The 14,000-nt window shown below is 46.2% G+C and overlaps 6 protein-coding genes across 6 annotated transcripts; 3 read left to right on the top strand and 3 right to left on the bottom strand.

Annotated features, from left to right (window-relative positions):
- Positions 1-1,673: 1,673 nt before the first annotated feature.
- LOC129507627 (uncharacterized) lies at positions 1,674-6,745 on the bottom strand. Its single transcript, XM_055322149.1, has 2 exons — positions 5,705-6,745; positions 1,674-2,640 (listed from the first exon to the last, which is right to left on the bottom strand). The coding sequence occupies exons 1-2, from the start codon at positions 6,000-6,002 to the stop codon at positions 2,315-2,317; spliced, it is 624 nt and encodes a 207-aa protein (XP_055178124.1). The 5' UTR covers positions 6,003-6,745; the 3' UTR covers positions 1,674-2,314.
- Positions 3,712-5,615, top strand: LOC129507584 (histone H1.4-like). Its single transcript, XM_055322093.1, has one exon. The coding sequence runs from the start codon at positions 4,777-4,779 to the stop codon at positions 5,416-5,418; it is 642 nt and encodes a 213-aa protein (XP_055178068.1). The 5' UTR covers positions 3,712-4,776; the 3' UTR covers positions 5,419-5,615.
- A 1,074-nt stretch (positions 6,746-7,819) lies between the features above and the next one.
- On the bottom strand, positions 7,820-8,296 carry LOC129507601 (histone H2A type 1-B). The gene has a single exon (XM_055322114.1). It carries the CDS (start codon positions 8,294-8,296, stop codon positions 7,904-7,906), a length of 393 nt encoding a protein of 130 aa, XP_055178089.1. The 3' UTR covers positions 7,820-7,903.
- Positions 8,297-8,383: 87 nt separating this feature from the next.
- On the top strand, positions 8,384-11,213 carry LOC129507590 (histone H2B type 1-J-like). The gene has a single exon (XM_055322102.1). It carries the CDS (start codon positions 8,609-8,611, stop codon positions 9,032-9,034), a length of 426 nt encoding a protein of 141 aa, XP_055178077.1. The 5' UTR covers positions 8,384-8,608; the 3' UTR covers positions 9,035-11,213.
- A 78-nt stretch (positions 11,214-11,291) lies between these two features.
- Positions 11,292-12,780, bottom strand: LOC129507607 (histone H2B type 1-C/E/F/G/I). The gene is made up of 2 exons (XM_055322119.1): positions 12,344-12,780; positions 11,292-11,663 (listed from the first exon to the last, which is right to left on the bottom strand). Exon 1 carries the CDS (start codon positions 12,731-12,733, stop codon positions 12,353-12,355), a length of 381 nt encoding a protein of 126 aa, XP_055178094.1. The 5' UTR covers positions 12,734-12,780; the 3' UTR covers positions 11,292-11,663; positions 12,344-12,352.
- A 164-nt stretch (positions 12,781-12,944) lies between these two features.
- LOC129507599 (histone H2A type 1) lies at positions 12,945-13,673 on the top strand. The gene has a single exon (XM_055322112.1). The coding sequence runs from the start codon at positions 13,060-13,062 to the stop codon at positions 13,450-13,452; it is 393 nt and encodes a 130-aa protein (XP_055178087.1). The 5' UTR covers positions 12,945-13,059; the 3' UTR covers positions 13,453-13,673.
- The last annotated feature ends 327 nt before the right edge of the window (positions 13,674-14,000 follow it).

Here is a 14,000-nt window from a genome sequence, read left to right as displayed (position 1 = left end):
GTGGCAATTTTACTGTGCTTGGCACACATTAACACTGGTATTTACCCATGGAGAAAGAATAAGGAATGACTCAAAGTTCAGAGAAAAAGAAGGGAGCCAAAGATTCTAAATGCCGAGGAAGAGAATGAGGAGAATAGACTCACAAAAGTCAAGAAAAGACTATGTCAGGAAAGAGGACATGGCCAACCTATGGTGATGTGTATGAGATGAGGAAAATGACCTTTGCATATGATAAATGGATCTCACTGGAAATTCGGATTATAGGTAGCAAAGAGTTACCCAGATTTGGGGGGGACAGCTTCAGGAGTATTCCCTCTTACCTAGGCTTTAAGTGTCCGCACTATGTTGTTCCTCTCTGTCTTGGGTGGATCATGGATGACTGATGCTGGCACCTCTCCAGCTGGATCAGTTAGATTTGCTTTCCTAGAAACTAGAAAACAGGACAGAACAGAAAGTCCTGCCTGCTCAGCAAATTTGTCAGGGTGGTAGGAGAACATCTCCTTCAGAAGTTTTTTACATTGCTCAGATAAACTGGAATTGAGTTTTTATGGTTGCATCCACAAATCGTTCATCATTTCACTCACAACTTCTCAGGAAAACATGTAAAGTCAAATATGGTCATGTTAATCATCCTCCACTATCCTGCTCAGTGTCACAGAAGTATTAACTTACCCTCACGTTACCTATGATGGAGAGTGGTTAGTGATTTGCTGCAGACCACAAAGACAGAAAGAGACAGGTCAGGACTTTAAGAGCATGTATTCATAATTTATAGGTCCCCTCTTTTTCTCTGGGCCTAATTTCATGAGCAATAATGATAATAGTAATAGCAATAATAATCAAAGAGAAAACATAGAGCACTTACCGTGCACCATGCACTGGACAAAATGGTTTGGTTTTATTCACCCCAAACCTATAAGGTCGATACTACTGTTTTCCCCATTTTACAGATGGGGCAACAGAGACACAGAGGTTAAGTGACTCAACCAAAGACAACACAAGCACAAATCTCTCTCTGTACAAGGCTTCCAGTTTCATAGATTTTATATATACCTGAGATGATATTGGGAACTTGTAAACTTAACCTATGATTTGCTCAAACATGTAGACTACTACATACTGAGGCCTTGTTAGTGTTATTTACCCAGATGGGTGAATGGAAGACATTTCAGTGGGCCTTAGGAAAAATTCATGACTTCTTCCTGAATCAGGGTGAAAATAAGTTCCTCACTGCTTGTATTTACTCCCAGATCATGTGAGATTCAGTTTGTACTTTCAAGCTTTAACTTTAAGGAGTTATTCATGTCACACAGGACAGATCCACAGTGATCAGTTCACCTCTGAAGGGCAACTCTGCTCCTCCTGATAAATCCAGGATCTTTTCCCTTCAAGTCATTGCTCTGCTATCCCCTGGGACCTGATGTCCCTGCCAAGGGACTGCTGGATCACCTTCTTACCTGGTGGGAAAGGGGAAAGCCCAGACCTGGGAGTGACTTAGCCCAGACCTGGGAGTGACTTCTGACTTTCGGAGCTCTTAGCCACATTCTTACCTGTGTTCCAGGGAAGCGGGGACATGTTGCCTAAGGCTACAAGCCCAGCTATGTAGTTTATTCTGTTCAAGTGAACAACCTTAATGGGGGGGGGGGGGGGAGCCAGGCTACACAGCAAGGAACCTCTAAGACTCTCCACAAAACCAAACACACTGGGATCACACCAAGGATACAGGGGTAAGGTGGCAGTCTGTGGCATGCTTAAAGAACCTAAGAACAAGAAAGCAAGCGGGAACTCACTAGAAAACCAACGCAATTTTTCCCTAGTCTGCTGATACTACTAGGCAAGGTGGGATTTAAACCCTAAAAACCTGGGCTCGCACAGTCAGGACAGGTTGCATGCAGACCATAGAACCATCACCTGTTAACTGAAGGGACCTCGGAAGTCTAAGATTATGTCCTATAATAAACTAAGGCACTTGATTAAAGCACCTTTTAAGTGGACCTATAGCACGTGTACATTAGGTGGTCTTGGAGGAAGATCAGAACCTCTGGATGGAATTCAGTGGAAGCGAGGCGGACAGGTCCTTCCCCCTCGCCCCCGCCCCCCCAGGATGCCTCACGACTGACAGGCATTAAGGGGTCAAATTTAGAACGGGAGCAGTAGCCTGGGCACATGGAGAGACCCAACTAGGTGTAATCTGCCGAAGTAAGAAATTCACAGCGACAGTACAAAGTGAGCACCTCTTTCTGTAGACTAGATAGGTGGCCCTGAAAAGGGCCTTTGGTTGCAAACTGGGATTTCCTGGTGTTGAGGTCAGAACTCAGCCGCCGAAGCCGTAGAGGGTGCGGCCCTGGCGCTTGAGCGCGTAGACCACGTCCATGGCCGTGACCGTCTTGCGCTTGGCGTGCTCCGTGTAGGTGACGGCGTCCCGGATCACGTTCTCCAGGAACACCTTGAGCACCCCGCGGGTCTCCTCGTAGATGAGGCCCGAGATGCGCTTGACGCCGCCGCGCCGGGCCAGCCGCCGGATGGCGGGTTTGGTGATGCCCTGGATGTTGTCGCGCAGCACCTTGCGGTGGCGCTTGGCGCCGCCCTTGCCCAGCCCCTTCCCGCCCTTGCCGCGACCAGACATGACGAGACCAGAACCTCTGGAGCCTGCACGACACTACCAGCGCCCGCCACGCCGCATTTTTATAACAATGTGACGGACCTGTTTGAAAACCGCAAGCGCAGGGGCGGATCCACACTCCGTTCCCGCCCATCGCCCTTCTAGCCTTTGCTCAGACTGTGCAGACCCGGAAGGCCGGGCGCCCCAAGCAGGAGTCTGTGCCGGGGGAAGGGGATTCCGTAAATCCTCTCGAGTTTCTGATCCGTGCAATGGCCTTGCAGCACTTGCAGCCGCTATGCGGGCACCCGCTATGCCGGGCACCAATGCATACGCTTTCCACAAAGACCTCGTCCTTCACATTTCCCAATCAAGGGCAAAATATGTAGATCCTCCTCGCTGTCGTCCCTCGGAGAGGTTTTCAATAAAATTTGAAGCTAATCCTATCTGTATTGCTAAGATTCTGTTCGTGTTATCGATCGATGGGTGTCCGGTCCCTACGGAGGGCTGGCTGGCTGGCATGCAGGCTGTCCGCTCCCTGCGGAGGGAACAGACAGAGTCGCCTTAAACATTTCAAAGTCAAGTCAGGTTCCACACTGAAGCCTGCGCTGACCATTTGTAAACGCGTGTATGCCAAAGTGAGGAGAGCCTGGTTCTGCTGTGAGTCTCCGCTCTGCGACTTCAGTGTATACTTAGTTACGCACAGCTTAGAGGTAGCGCGGTGTCCGCCTCCACGTTCTGGTGCTCCGGCCTTTGGCATAACCTAGAACGCGGCTCTGGACACAGCCTGCCGCCGTGCTACCTACAGGACCTCGGGCGGGCTATACTCGCTTCTTTTCCTTTCCAAATGTATAAGAAAGTCTAAGTCATGGAGCTTTGAATTTTCTTTTTTTTTTTAATTTTTATTTATTTATGATAGTCACACAGTGAGAGAGAGAGAGGCAGAGACACAAGCAGGCTCCATGCACCGGGAGCCCGACGTGGGATTCGATCCCTGGTCTCCAGGTCGCGCCCTGGGCCAAAGGCAAGCGCCAAACCGCTGCGCCACCCAGGGATCCCTTTTTTTTTTTTTTTTTTTTTTTTTTTTTTTTTTTTTTAGCATTGAATTTTCAAAGGGAAAACCCATGTAAAGCGTTTACTATCCGCAAATAAGCACTCCCAAAATGATTATATTATTGTGGATGTTTCTCTGCTCCTTCACTCACTAATCACTCCTTGGAATAATGAGCCTAACAGAGCATCCTAGTTTCCTACAACTTCCTTTCCAGAACTCCTTAAAAATAATAAGCACTGAAAGATTGAATTCAGCACTAATCCGTTTGTGGAGTTCTAGTTGACTTTGTGGGGATTTGGCTTCTCCTCCAGGGAGAAGCTGAATTACAGGAGTATAAATTTGTTAATGCTTATTTAGTACTCTGTTTAGGTTTTTCTCTCTCCTTCCTAGAGATAGATCATTTTTTTGACTGGGTTCTTTTGCTCACCACCCTTTAAAGGGACCAAAACCCCATAATTTTCACAATAATTTACCATATTAAATAGGAATATGGTTGCTGAAACCTGCATCCTGTGTATTGATATAAGGATCAACTCTCTCTAAGGAGAGACATAGTTGGACTACTCAGAACCCACTGGTGTTCATTGGAGCTGGCTACATTGATAGTTCCTTTGAACCCTTACTAAGCAGCTGTTGAACGTATGAGAAGCCAAGAATGTATAGAATAACTCTAGAGAGCAAGTTATCAAAAGCACAAAGCGAAGAATTTGTCTTTTAAATGAAAATCAAGAAGTTGTCTCTCTAACCTGTGAATCTCTCAGAGTGTCAGGGACTTTTGAAAAAAGCTGAAACCCAGATGATGAAAACCGGAAAATGTCAAAGCTTAAGGGGTCCTGCTTCACTATAGAATGTAATCAGCGTGATTCCTCCCCAGGAAATTTTTGTTATTTTTGCTTTCCCCAACTGTAACAAACAATTCCAGGACAGAGCTGACACCAGGCTGCTGTCATGTTGGAGGACTGAGCTCGAAGCCAATCAGCGCGCAGCGTCTTTGTTGTATATATACTCACACACGTGCACACACGCGCACACGGAAACACGCACGCACACTGGGCCAGGAGCTCAACTCCTAGACTCGATTAATATTATTTTCTCCTTTCAGCTTTAGGTCCCCATACCCACCATGTCCAAGACAGCTCCTGCCGTGCCTCCCCCCTCCAACCCCGCCCAGAAAACGCAGGTGAAGAAGGCCCACAAGTCCGCAGGCGCAGCCAAGCGCAAGGCGTCCGGGCCCCCGGTGTCCGAGCTCATCACCAAGGCGGTGGCCGCGTCCAAGGAGCGCAGCGGCGTGTCCCTGGCCGCGCTCAAGAAGGCGCTGGCGGCCGCCGGCTACGACATGGAGAAGAACAACAGCCGCATCAAGCTGGGCCTCAAGAGCCTGGTGAGCAAGGGGACCCTGGTGCAGACCAAGGGCACCGGCGCCTCAGGCTCCTTCAAGCTCAACAAGAAGGTGGCCTCTGGGGAGGCCAAGCCCAAGGCCAAGAAGGCAGGGGGGACCGGCACCCCCAAGAAAAGCGCCAAGAAGACCCCGAAGAAGGCCAAGATGCCCGCCGCGGCGACCGTCACCAAGAAGGTGACCAAGAGCCCCAAGAAAGTGAAGGCGGCCAAGTCTAAGCGGGCAGCTGAGACATCCAAGAAGAACCCTAAGAAGGCCAAGAAGCCCGCCACAGCCGCCTTCACCAAGAAGGTGGCCAAGAGCCCAAAGAAGGAGAAGGCGGCCAAGGCCAAAGCAGCCAAACCCAATTCGGTGGCCGCCAAGAAGTAAGAATTCAGGCTACAGAAGAATGCTTTAACGACTCTTTTCAGAGCCACACAACTAATCTTATGAAAGAATTGTATCACTTGCTTCCTCCAGCATCTTTCACAATTCAACCAAGTACACAGCAACCTTTCATTAAAAAAGAGATGGACCTTGGCTCTAAAAACAGCCTTTGAGCTTAAGGCTAGCTGCTATCACCGGCTTAAAAGAATTTACGCCCTCTCCCCGCGTATGCGGCGCGCCAGCTGGATGTCCTTGGGCATGATGGTGACGCGCTTGGCGTGGATGGCGCAGAGGTTGGTGTCCTCGAAGAGCCCCACCAGGTAGGCCTCGCACGCCTCCTGCAGCGCCATGACGGCCGAGCTCTGGAAGCGCAGGTCGGTCTTGAAGTCCTGCGCGATCTCGCGCACCAGGCGCTGGAACGGCAGCTTGCGGATCAGCAGCTCCGTGGACTTCTGGTAGCGCCGGATCTCGCGCAGGGCCACCGTGCCGGGCCGGTAGCGGTGCGGCTTCTTGACGCCGCCCGTGGCCGGCGCGCTCTTGCGGGCCGCCTTGGTGGCCAGCTGCTTGCGCGGGGCCTTGCCGCCCATCCACTTCCATGGTGACAGCTGTTTGCGCAAGGCCTGATGGACAAGCAAGCAGTTGCCTTCCTGCAAGGCATCCTAAAATTAACCACAACACTTCAACACTTACATGAAGGAAAGAGGAAACCATACCACACTCTCTCTCTCTGATTGGACATTTAATTCCCTAAGGCTCCAAGGGAATCAAACCAATATTGGTTAGTAACCTTCACTCCCTGAATCACATGACCTCCAGTACATTTAATCCAAAAATTAATGTCATCAAAGAAAAAAATCAACATCTTCCTCCAATCTATTAACCTAACTACTTATGTTTTCAACTTTCTCATCTCTACCTTATTTATAGTGATCTATTATCTACCTTAACTGTTTATTTACAATGTTCTCTGGCTTTTGAAAGCAGAATTTAATGCAAATTATTACAATGATACTTCTTGTGAGCTGAATAAAAATTTAAAGTATGGCCTCTCAAACTGGCTTTCTTTACATAATTTTGAAAAGACACCCTCTAGATGAGATTGTCCACGTAATTTTTTACCTTCAATCGAGTTTAGGAAGGCTAATTTAAGGTCTATTTCTTGATGCCTCTGTTCAAAGTCAGATTTTTTATTTTTATTTTTTTTAAGATTTTATTTATTTATTCATGAGACACACACAGAGATAGAGAGGCAGAGGGAGACGCAGGGGGGAGTCTGACATGGGACTGGATTCCGGGTCTCCAGGATCAGGCCCTGGGCTAAAGGCTGCGCTAAATCACTGAGCCACCAGGGCTGCCCTCAAAGTCAGATTTTTTTTTTAAAGACTTATTTATTTATTATTATTCATGATAGAGAGAGAGAGTCAGAGACACAGAAGGAGGGAAAAGCAGGCTCCATGCCTGGAGCGCGATGTGGGACTTGATCCCATGACTCCAGGATCACAACCTGGGCCAAAGGTAGGCGCCAAACCACCAAGCCACCCTGGGATCCCCCAAAGTCAGATTTTTAAATATATTTTATACAGCTGAATGTACCATGACCCCTGAGTTATTTCATACTTATTACTATAATTTCATAAAACATACTTGCACTAAGCAAAATTTGTGAAAATGTTGTTAAAAGATACCCAAAGTGGTAAATGGTACAGATATCATTGTCTGTCTTTTTAAAGTCATGTTGAACCCAGAGAAGAAGCTCTGTCTAAAGGACAACTGATTCCAGGGCATATAGCATTGTATTCCAGATTACAACAGAATGGCCATAGCCCAGTAAAGTCGGGTTTATTGGTTTACTTATTGGTTTATTGTTTTTTAAAGTCTGAATTGCAGATGCTTTTGCCTACCAAGGTGCAAAACAACAGCTTTCAATAATGTATCAATAAAGGTATAGTTTTGGGACGCCTGCATAGCTCAGTATTTGAGCATGGGCCTTTGGCTCAGGGCATGATCCGAGGGTCTGGGGATCTGCAGAGAACCTGCTTCTCCCTCTGCCTGTCCCTGCCTCTATCATTTTATTTTATAAATAAATAAAATCCTTAATAAAAAATTAAAATGAAGGCATAGTTTTCTCACTGGATTTGAATCTAAACTTTCAACATAAACCAAGCGTTATGCTTCCCATTATCTGATGGCTTACAATGCCGAGACTGCAGTATATAAGCATGTGTAGCACAACCTCTCTATATCATTTTAATTTGCCAGTGACAACTTTTTTTATGGTAACTCTAAACTGATTAGTTTCATCTTTCTGTGTAGTTGGAAGCACAAACATCTACTCCCCGGTGATGAACTACCCTGCAGGGGTTTTTCAACTAGTTACAATTAATTTTAAAAAAAATGCAAGCCCTTTTCAATGAGTATGGGGGTGGCTCTGAAAAGAGCCTTTGGTTAAAAGTAACACCTCGATGAATTAAGATTGTATTTTACCACTTTACTTCCCCTTGGCCTTGTGGTGGCTCTCGGTCTTCTTGGGCAGCAGCACGGCCTGGATGTTGGGCAGGACGCCGCCCTGCGCGATGGTCACGCGGCCCAGCAGCTTGTTGAGCTCCTCGTCGTTGCGGATGGCCAGCTGCAGGTGGCGCGGGATGATGCGCGTCTTCTTGTTGTCGCGGGCCGCGTTGCCCGCCAGCTCCAGGATCTCGGCCGTCAGGTACTCCAGCACGGCCGCCAGGTACACCGGCGCGCCCGCCCCGACCCGCTCCGAGTAGTTGCCCTTGCGGAGCAGGCGGTGGACGCGGCCCACCGGGAACTGGAGCCCGGCGCGCGACGAGCGCGTCTTGGCCTTGGCGCGAGCCTTGCCGCCCTGCTTCCCACGTCCCGACATTTTAACAATCTCTAAACCCTTGGGTTACAAAGGGAAAAAGAAATGGAAGCACGAGTCCTTTCCGCAAATGAGAAACAATTATACTTGCAAGCCGAATTGTAAATTAGGCGGTTTCATTGGCTAAAACAATTTTGACGTCTGCACCAATTACAAATCAGAATTAAAGACACGTAATTTCCGTACTAACTTGCAGTTTATTTATTCAATCAGTCTGACTCTTAAAACTTCACTCCCATAGGAGTCATACAAATATTATGAGCGTTGTAAGGAGGGCACATATCTGTAATCTCCGAAGCATAGTTCTTCTGCGTCATGCCCGAGCCCGCCAAGTCCGCGCCGGCCTCGAAGAAGGGCTCCAAGAAGGCGGTGACCAAGGCGCAGAAGAAGGACGGCAAGAAGCGCAAGCGCAGCCGCAAGGAGAGCTATTCTATCTACATCTATAAGCTATCTATCTACATCTACCTGCTGAAGCAGGTGCACCCCGACACGGGCATCTCGTCCAAGGCCATGGGCATCATGAACTCGTTCGTCAACGACATCTTCGAGCGCATCGCGGGCGAGGCGTCGCGCCTGGCGCATTACAACAAGCGCTCGACCATCACGTCCAGGGAGATCCAGACGGCCGTGCGCCTGCTGTTTCCCTTGGGAGCTGGACCTCCAAATAATCCTGACAAAATGTCTTCATATATGTCCCCTAAGACACTTAAGAGCCAGCCAGCTTTTCGGCGTAAGTTGTAATGGCTTTAAGAGTTAATGTAACAGCTGAAGGTGTTTTGCTTTGCTTTGCTGAAAATGTTAGGCTTGCGGTTGTGTGGTGCTAGCAGTTCAAAACATACTTTTTCACTGGTTGTAAGAGAAAGGTAGGAATACAGTTAATGGCAGGATGGATTTCTCTTGTCTCTACTTCCCATTTTGACTACACGCCTGGCTCCGGTGGTACAGAGATGTTTCACTGAAGCTCCTTCCATGTAGTGTCCTTTACACATTGGTTCTATGAAAAGCCAAGAGGGCTTAAGAAATTTGCAGTGCTGTTTTTGTTACTGGTATGTTAGGTTAAAAAGAAACTCGTTTATTTCCAGATTCATGGACTTCTATGCTTAAGGCAATACAATTTGCAAATACTAATGGGATCAAGGCAATGCATGAAAATTGAAAAACAAATCTCGCTGACTACAAGATGGGCTTATTTAATTGTAATGAGAATTTTCCCAAGACTTGTTTAATGATCAGGGAGACCATTGGCAAAATCCCACATTGCAGTAATGATGCTGGCAGTGTGGGAAAGAAATACCTTTTAGAGATATTTTGGTGCCTCTCCCTTAAAATTATTTTCCTCCAGAGTGGATTTTAAATCAGCTTCTTTCTATCTTGGTCAACAAAAATTCTTTTTAAACTAAAAAAAAAAAACAAACAACAACAAAAAAAAAAAAAAACCTCATGTTATTCTGGTAACCTACCACTGCCCTGGCATATGCAAACATATATAACAATAAGGGAAACTTAAACTTTTTTCCATGTAATTAGAAACCTACTTAAAGTTATAAACTCCCATGAATGGTATCCCTCCCACTTGAATTAAATGCTAAGAATGTACATATAAGAAATTTGTACAGATTCAACCCAAATAGGAAAATTACTCTATTCTTGTATAATTTCCTTCATGAATAACAAACTGTCTACTCCCTACACGACACAAATGTGCATGCGCACACACACACGACACACACAAATGACACACAAAGAATATATGCATCTTGAAACAAAACAAAAGCAACAAGGAGAGAAATGTAAAAGAATGAAAAACAGTCTAATTGGTTTTCAAATACCAGATTGCCGTATATGAGAGCTTTTATTGTTATAGCCAATTTTTGCTTTATGTAGTCCCAGAAGTAAATAAATATCTAAACAAGGTATATATGACCTTTCCCGGAGTCCATAAACACCCTGAAAGTACCTATGGTAGTTTGTCCATATGTCTTCCCCCTCGTAGAGCAGAAAGTATATCCTTTTCTATCAAATTCTAAAAACACTATGACCCATTGTGCTGGGCAGAAAACTGCCATCCCGATTATATTTAACTCCTAATTTATAAGGGTCTGAATATGTTAGGTTCCATAACAGAGGGCAATAAATGTTGCAGATGGCACTAAGATTCCTGATTACCTGATTTTTTTAAAGGGAGATTATCCTGAATTATCCATGTGAGCCCTATGTAATCACGTGGATACTTAAAATTGGAAGAGGTCAACTGAATACAGAACCAGAGAGGTAACAGCCCGAGGATTTGGCCAGAGGTCACTGGCATTGAAAATTGAGAAAGGCAGCCCTGTGCCAAGGAAAGATGATAGCCTCCAGGAGCTGGAAAAGGCAAGCGAACAAATTTTCTTTGAAAGACCCCTGAAAAGGCCAAATTCCTGACCCCTTGATTTTAGCTCAGTGAAATCCATACCCAAATGCTGATCTACAGAACTATGAAATTATAAATTTGTACTGATTTAAGCCACTAAATCTGTGATAATCTGTCAGACCAACAATAAGAAATTAATACACCCACATAATTTAGGAATTAGTGATTCTGTATTCAGTGACATTAAGATTACAACTACATGTATGTGTAAATATAAATGTATAAATAGTAGAATTATTATACATGCAAATTCTTCCTAAATAGTGTAGGCTCCCATGATGCTGAAGTATCTATAATTTCGAGAACAGCATTTTATATTTCCTTTTTTTCCTTGGTGTTTAAAATGTCTGGATTTAAAAGCAGCAACTCTTATTTCATGGAGTAACATTTGCCCCACTCATTGTAGTATTACTTCTAATTATAATTCTACTTCAAAATGCCTCCATTTATTATATATAAAGTATGGGAGAAATGGAAAATTATACTCAATGTTCATAAAAAAAAGTGTCAAATGTAAATCCCTCTAAATTGTATATTTGTATTACAAACTGTTGCATTTGTGCATTTTTTTCACAAAAGTACCCATAGTTTATTTTAGAACTTTATTATTTAGTAATATTTAAGAATAGTCTTATTTTATAAAGTGAGGCACAGTGAGCATGAGAACCAAAATTCATTTACATGGCAGAACATTCCCACCAGTTTTCTTTCAAAGATGTCTGGATAGAATTCAAAGACACTTCACATCAGATAGATTTCTCAACACTTTGGTAAGTACTTTTACATAAATTATCTGCTCTCCAGCACTAGGCTATATATCTCATCTCTTTTCTTGGTGCATTCTTTGTTCACTTTCCTAAAGGGTCTTGAGTCAGCCACAAAGAAAGGCTTGGTAAGGCTAGAAGAAACTCCATATCCCATAGGACTGCTGCTGCCCTCAAATTCAATCACTTCTGTATTCTGGAATAAACACATATTTTATATGGTTATCAAAGTGCCTGATGGAAAGAGGAGGTGCAATAAGCAAATGCTTTCAAATGTAGTCAAGACCCTTTTTAAAATCAGCGGAGGCTTGGAGCAACGCCTTACTCAGGAAAATGGAGAACTAGATTTTTTCAATATAGTTTAACTAAAAACTATACAGGTTTTCAGACACTTCAAAGACAAAACTGATGCATCCCAGAGTGGAACAATTTTTAAAGATGCCAAGTGGAACTCACGCTTGTTGGTGAGGTGGGGGGGGGGAGGAAGGAGTGAAAAACCTGGGACTGTGTATTTCATAAAGGGTGGAGGGGGCGGTGAGATTGATCGCTAGTACCAGGCAGGACACAAGACGAAGTGAAGGAGGAGAAAGCCAGAACACCTAACTCCTTTCAAGCCTCCTTACCATTCCCTGGAGAGCCAAGTGGAAAAGGAGTGCCTCGGGCAAGGTTATCATGGACAATATAGGAACTGCATATACTCCGAAACCGAGGGCATGCTTCACCAAGGACGTGGAGACCGTTTGCTTTAATCGATAGTCTCCCAGCAATTTCAGTGCCAAAATGACGCCTAAATGTGAATACTTGTGTTACAAGTCCTTGGGTGAGAATGGAGTGGCTCTGAAAAGAGCCTTTGGGTTTAGGGAAGGAGACGCTTACTTGGCACGTTTACTTGGAGCTGGTGTACTTGGTGACGGCCTTGGTGCCCTCGGACACGGCGTGCTTGGCCAGCTCCCCGGGCAGCAGCAGGCGCACGGCCGTCTGGATCTCCCTGGACGTGATGGTCGAGCGCTTGTTGTAATGCGCCAGGCGCGACGCCTCGCCCGCGATGCGCTCGAAGATGTCGTTGACGAACGAGTTCATGATGCCCATGGCCTTGGACGAGATGCCCGTGTCGGGGTGCACCTGCTTCAGCACCTTGTACACGTACACCGAGTAGCTCTCCTTGCGGCTGCGCTTGCGCTTCTTGCCGTCCTTCTTCTGCGCCTTGGTCACCGCCTTCTTGGAGCCCTTCTTCGGGGCCGGTGCGGACTTGGCGGGCTCGGGCATCTCGATGACGAAGAAATCTAGCAAGAGACAAGAAAAAGTCCTAAAATGTCCGCCTACAAACACAGTGTCTTCTTTTATAGGCCATCTATGCAAATAAGGTATGCAAGAATAGCCAGATCTGATTTGACAATGAATTAGTGACGGGAAATATGTAAATTTGAGTGCGTCACATCTCCTTCCTTATTGGTTGGACAGCCAACGGGACTTGAACCAATCCAAACGCGAGGTTTACACTTCCATCCAGCACTATAACTGGTGTCTTTTGGTTGTTTTGAAGACATTTCTTTAATCGCTCAGTGAGCTCGTTTTCTCAGGTGCCAGGAGCTATGTCGGGACGCGGGAAGCAGGGCGGCAAGGCTCGCGCCAAGGCCAAGACGCGCTCGTCGCGCGCCGGGCTCCAGTTCCCGGTGGGCCGCGTCCACCGCCTGCTCCGCAAGGGCAACTACGCGGAGCGGGTCGGGGCGGGCGCGCCGGTGTACCTGGCGGCCGTGCTGGAGTACCTGACGGCCGAGATCCTGGAGCTGGCGGGCAACGCGGCCCGCGACAACAAGAAGACGCGCATCATCCCGCGCCACCTGCAGCTGGCCATCCGCAACGACGAGGAGCTCAACAAGCTGCTGGGTAAAGTCACCATCGCGCAGGGCGGCGTCCTGCCCAACATCCAGGCCGTGCTGCTGCCCAAGAAGACCGAGAGCCACCACAAGGCCAAGGGCAAGTGAAACTTTACTAACCCAGCAGCCCCTATCCCGTAAATGAAAGGCTCTTTTCAGAGCCACCCATATTTTGTGGAAAGCGCTGGGATACTTAAAAACCCTAGGTGACGTGATTTTTAAAATTTCTCTGTTTAAGAAATGATTCAGTTCTTGTTATGTTCTTGATTCAGTTCTTGTTACGTAGTGGTCATTTCAAGTGTTGAAGGACCTAGCGTAGTGGTGTAAGGTAGGTAAATGACAAAGATGGCAATCGAAACCACGTTGAAATCGTTTAGCTTACATATAAAAACGTTCGTAATTGTGTATGTGGTATATTCAAGTTACGGTCCGAAAGTCTAAAACGTAACAACTGAGGAGGAAAAGAACCATTACCTTTCCAATCACATATATAAGGGCGGGCTTTTTGAGTTTTACGGCCGACTGTATTCTTACTAGACTTTTTCTTTAATATTTATTTATGATAGTCCCACATAGAGAGAGAGAGAGGGGCAAAGAGAGAAGCAGGCTCCATGCACCGGGAGCCCGACGTGGGATTCGATCCTGGGTCTCCAGGA

This window comes from Nyctereutes procyonoides, unplaced genomic scaffold (genome assembly GCF_905146905.1).
Source record: "Nyctereutes procyonoides isolate TBG_1078 unplaced genomic scaffold, NYPRO_anot_genome, whole genome shotgun sequence".
NCBI lineage: Eukaryota > Metazoa > Chordata > Mammalia > Carnivora > Canidae > Nyctereutes > Nyctereutes procyonoides.
Note: the sequence above shows the minus strand (reverse complement) of the source record. Positions and strands in the feature narration are given on the sequence as shown.

What these genes read in the sequence shown, in the direction of transcription:
- LOC129507601 (XM_055322114.1), bottom strand. Translation starts at nt 8,296, where the DNA reads ATGTCGGGACGTGGGAAGCAGGGCGGCAAGGCTCGCGCCAAGGCCAAG.
- LOC129507627 (XM_055322149.1), bottom strand. Translation starts at nt 6,002, where the DNA reads ATGGGCGGCAAGGCCCCGCGCAAGCAGCTGGCCACCAAGGCGGCCCGC. An exon ending in CTTCGAGGACACCAACCTCT is followed by an intron (nt 2,641 to 5,704) that starts GCGCCATCCACG and finishes CAGGCTCCAGAG; the next exon opens with GTTCTGGTCTCGTCATGTCT.
- LOC129507607 (XM_055322119.1), bottom strand. Translation starts at nt 12,733, where the DNA reads ATGCCCGAGCCCGCCAAGTCCGCACCGGCCCCGAAGAAGGGCTCCAAG.
- LOC129507584 (XM_055322093.1), top strand. Translation starts at nt 4,777, where the DNA reads ATGTCCAAGACAGCTCCTGCCGTGCCTCCCCCCTCCAACCCCGCCCAG.
- LOC129507590 (XM_055322102.1), top strand. Translation starts at nt 8,609, where the DNA reads ATGCCCGAGCCCGCCAAGTCCGCGCCGGCCTCGAAGAAGGGCTCCAAG.
- LOC129507599 (XM_055322112.1), top strand. Translation starts at nt 13,060, where the DNA reads ATGTCGGGACGCGGGAAGCAGGGCGGCAAGGCTCGCGCCAAGGCCAAG.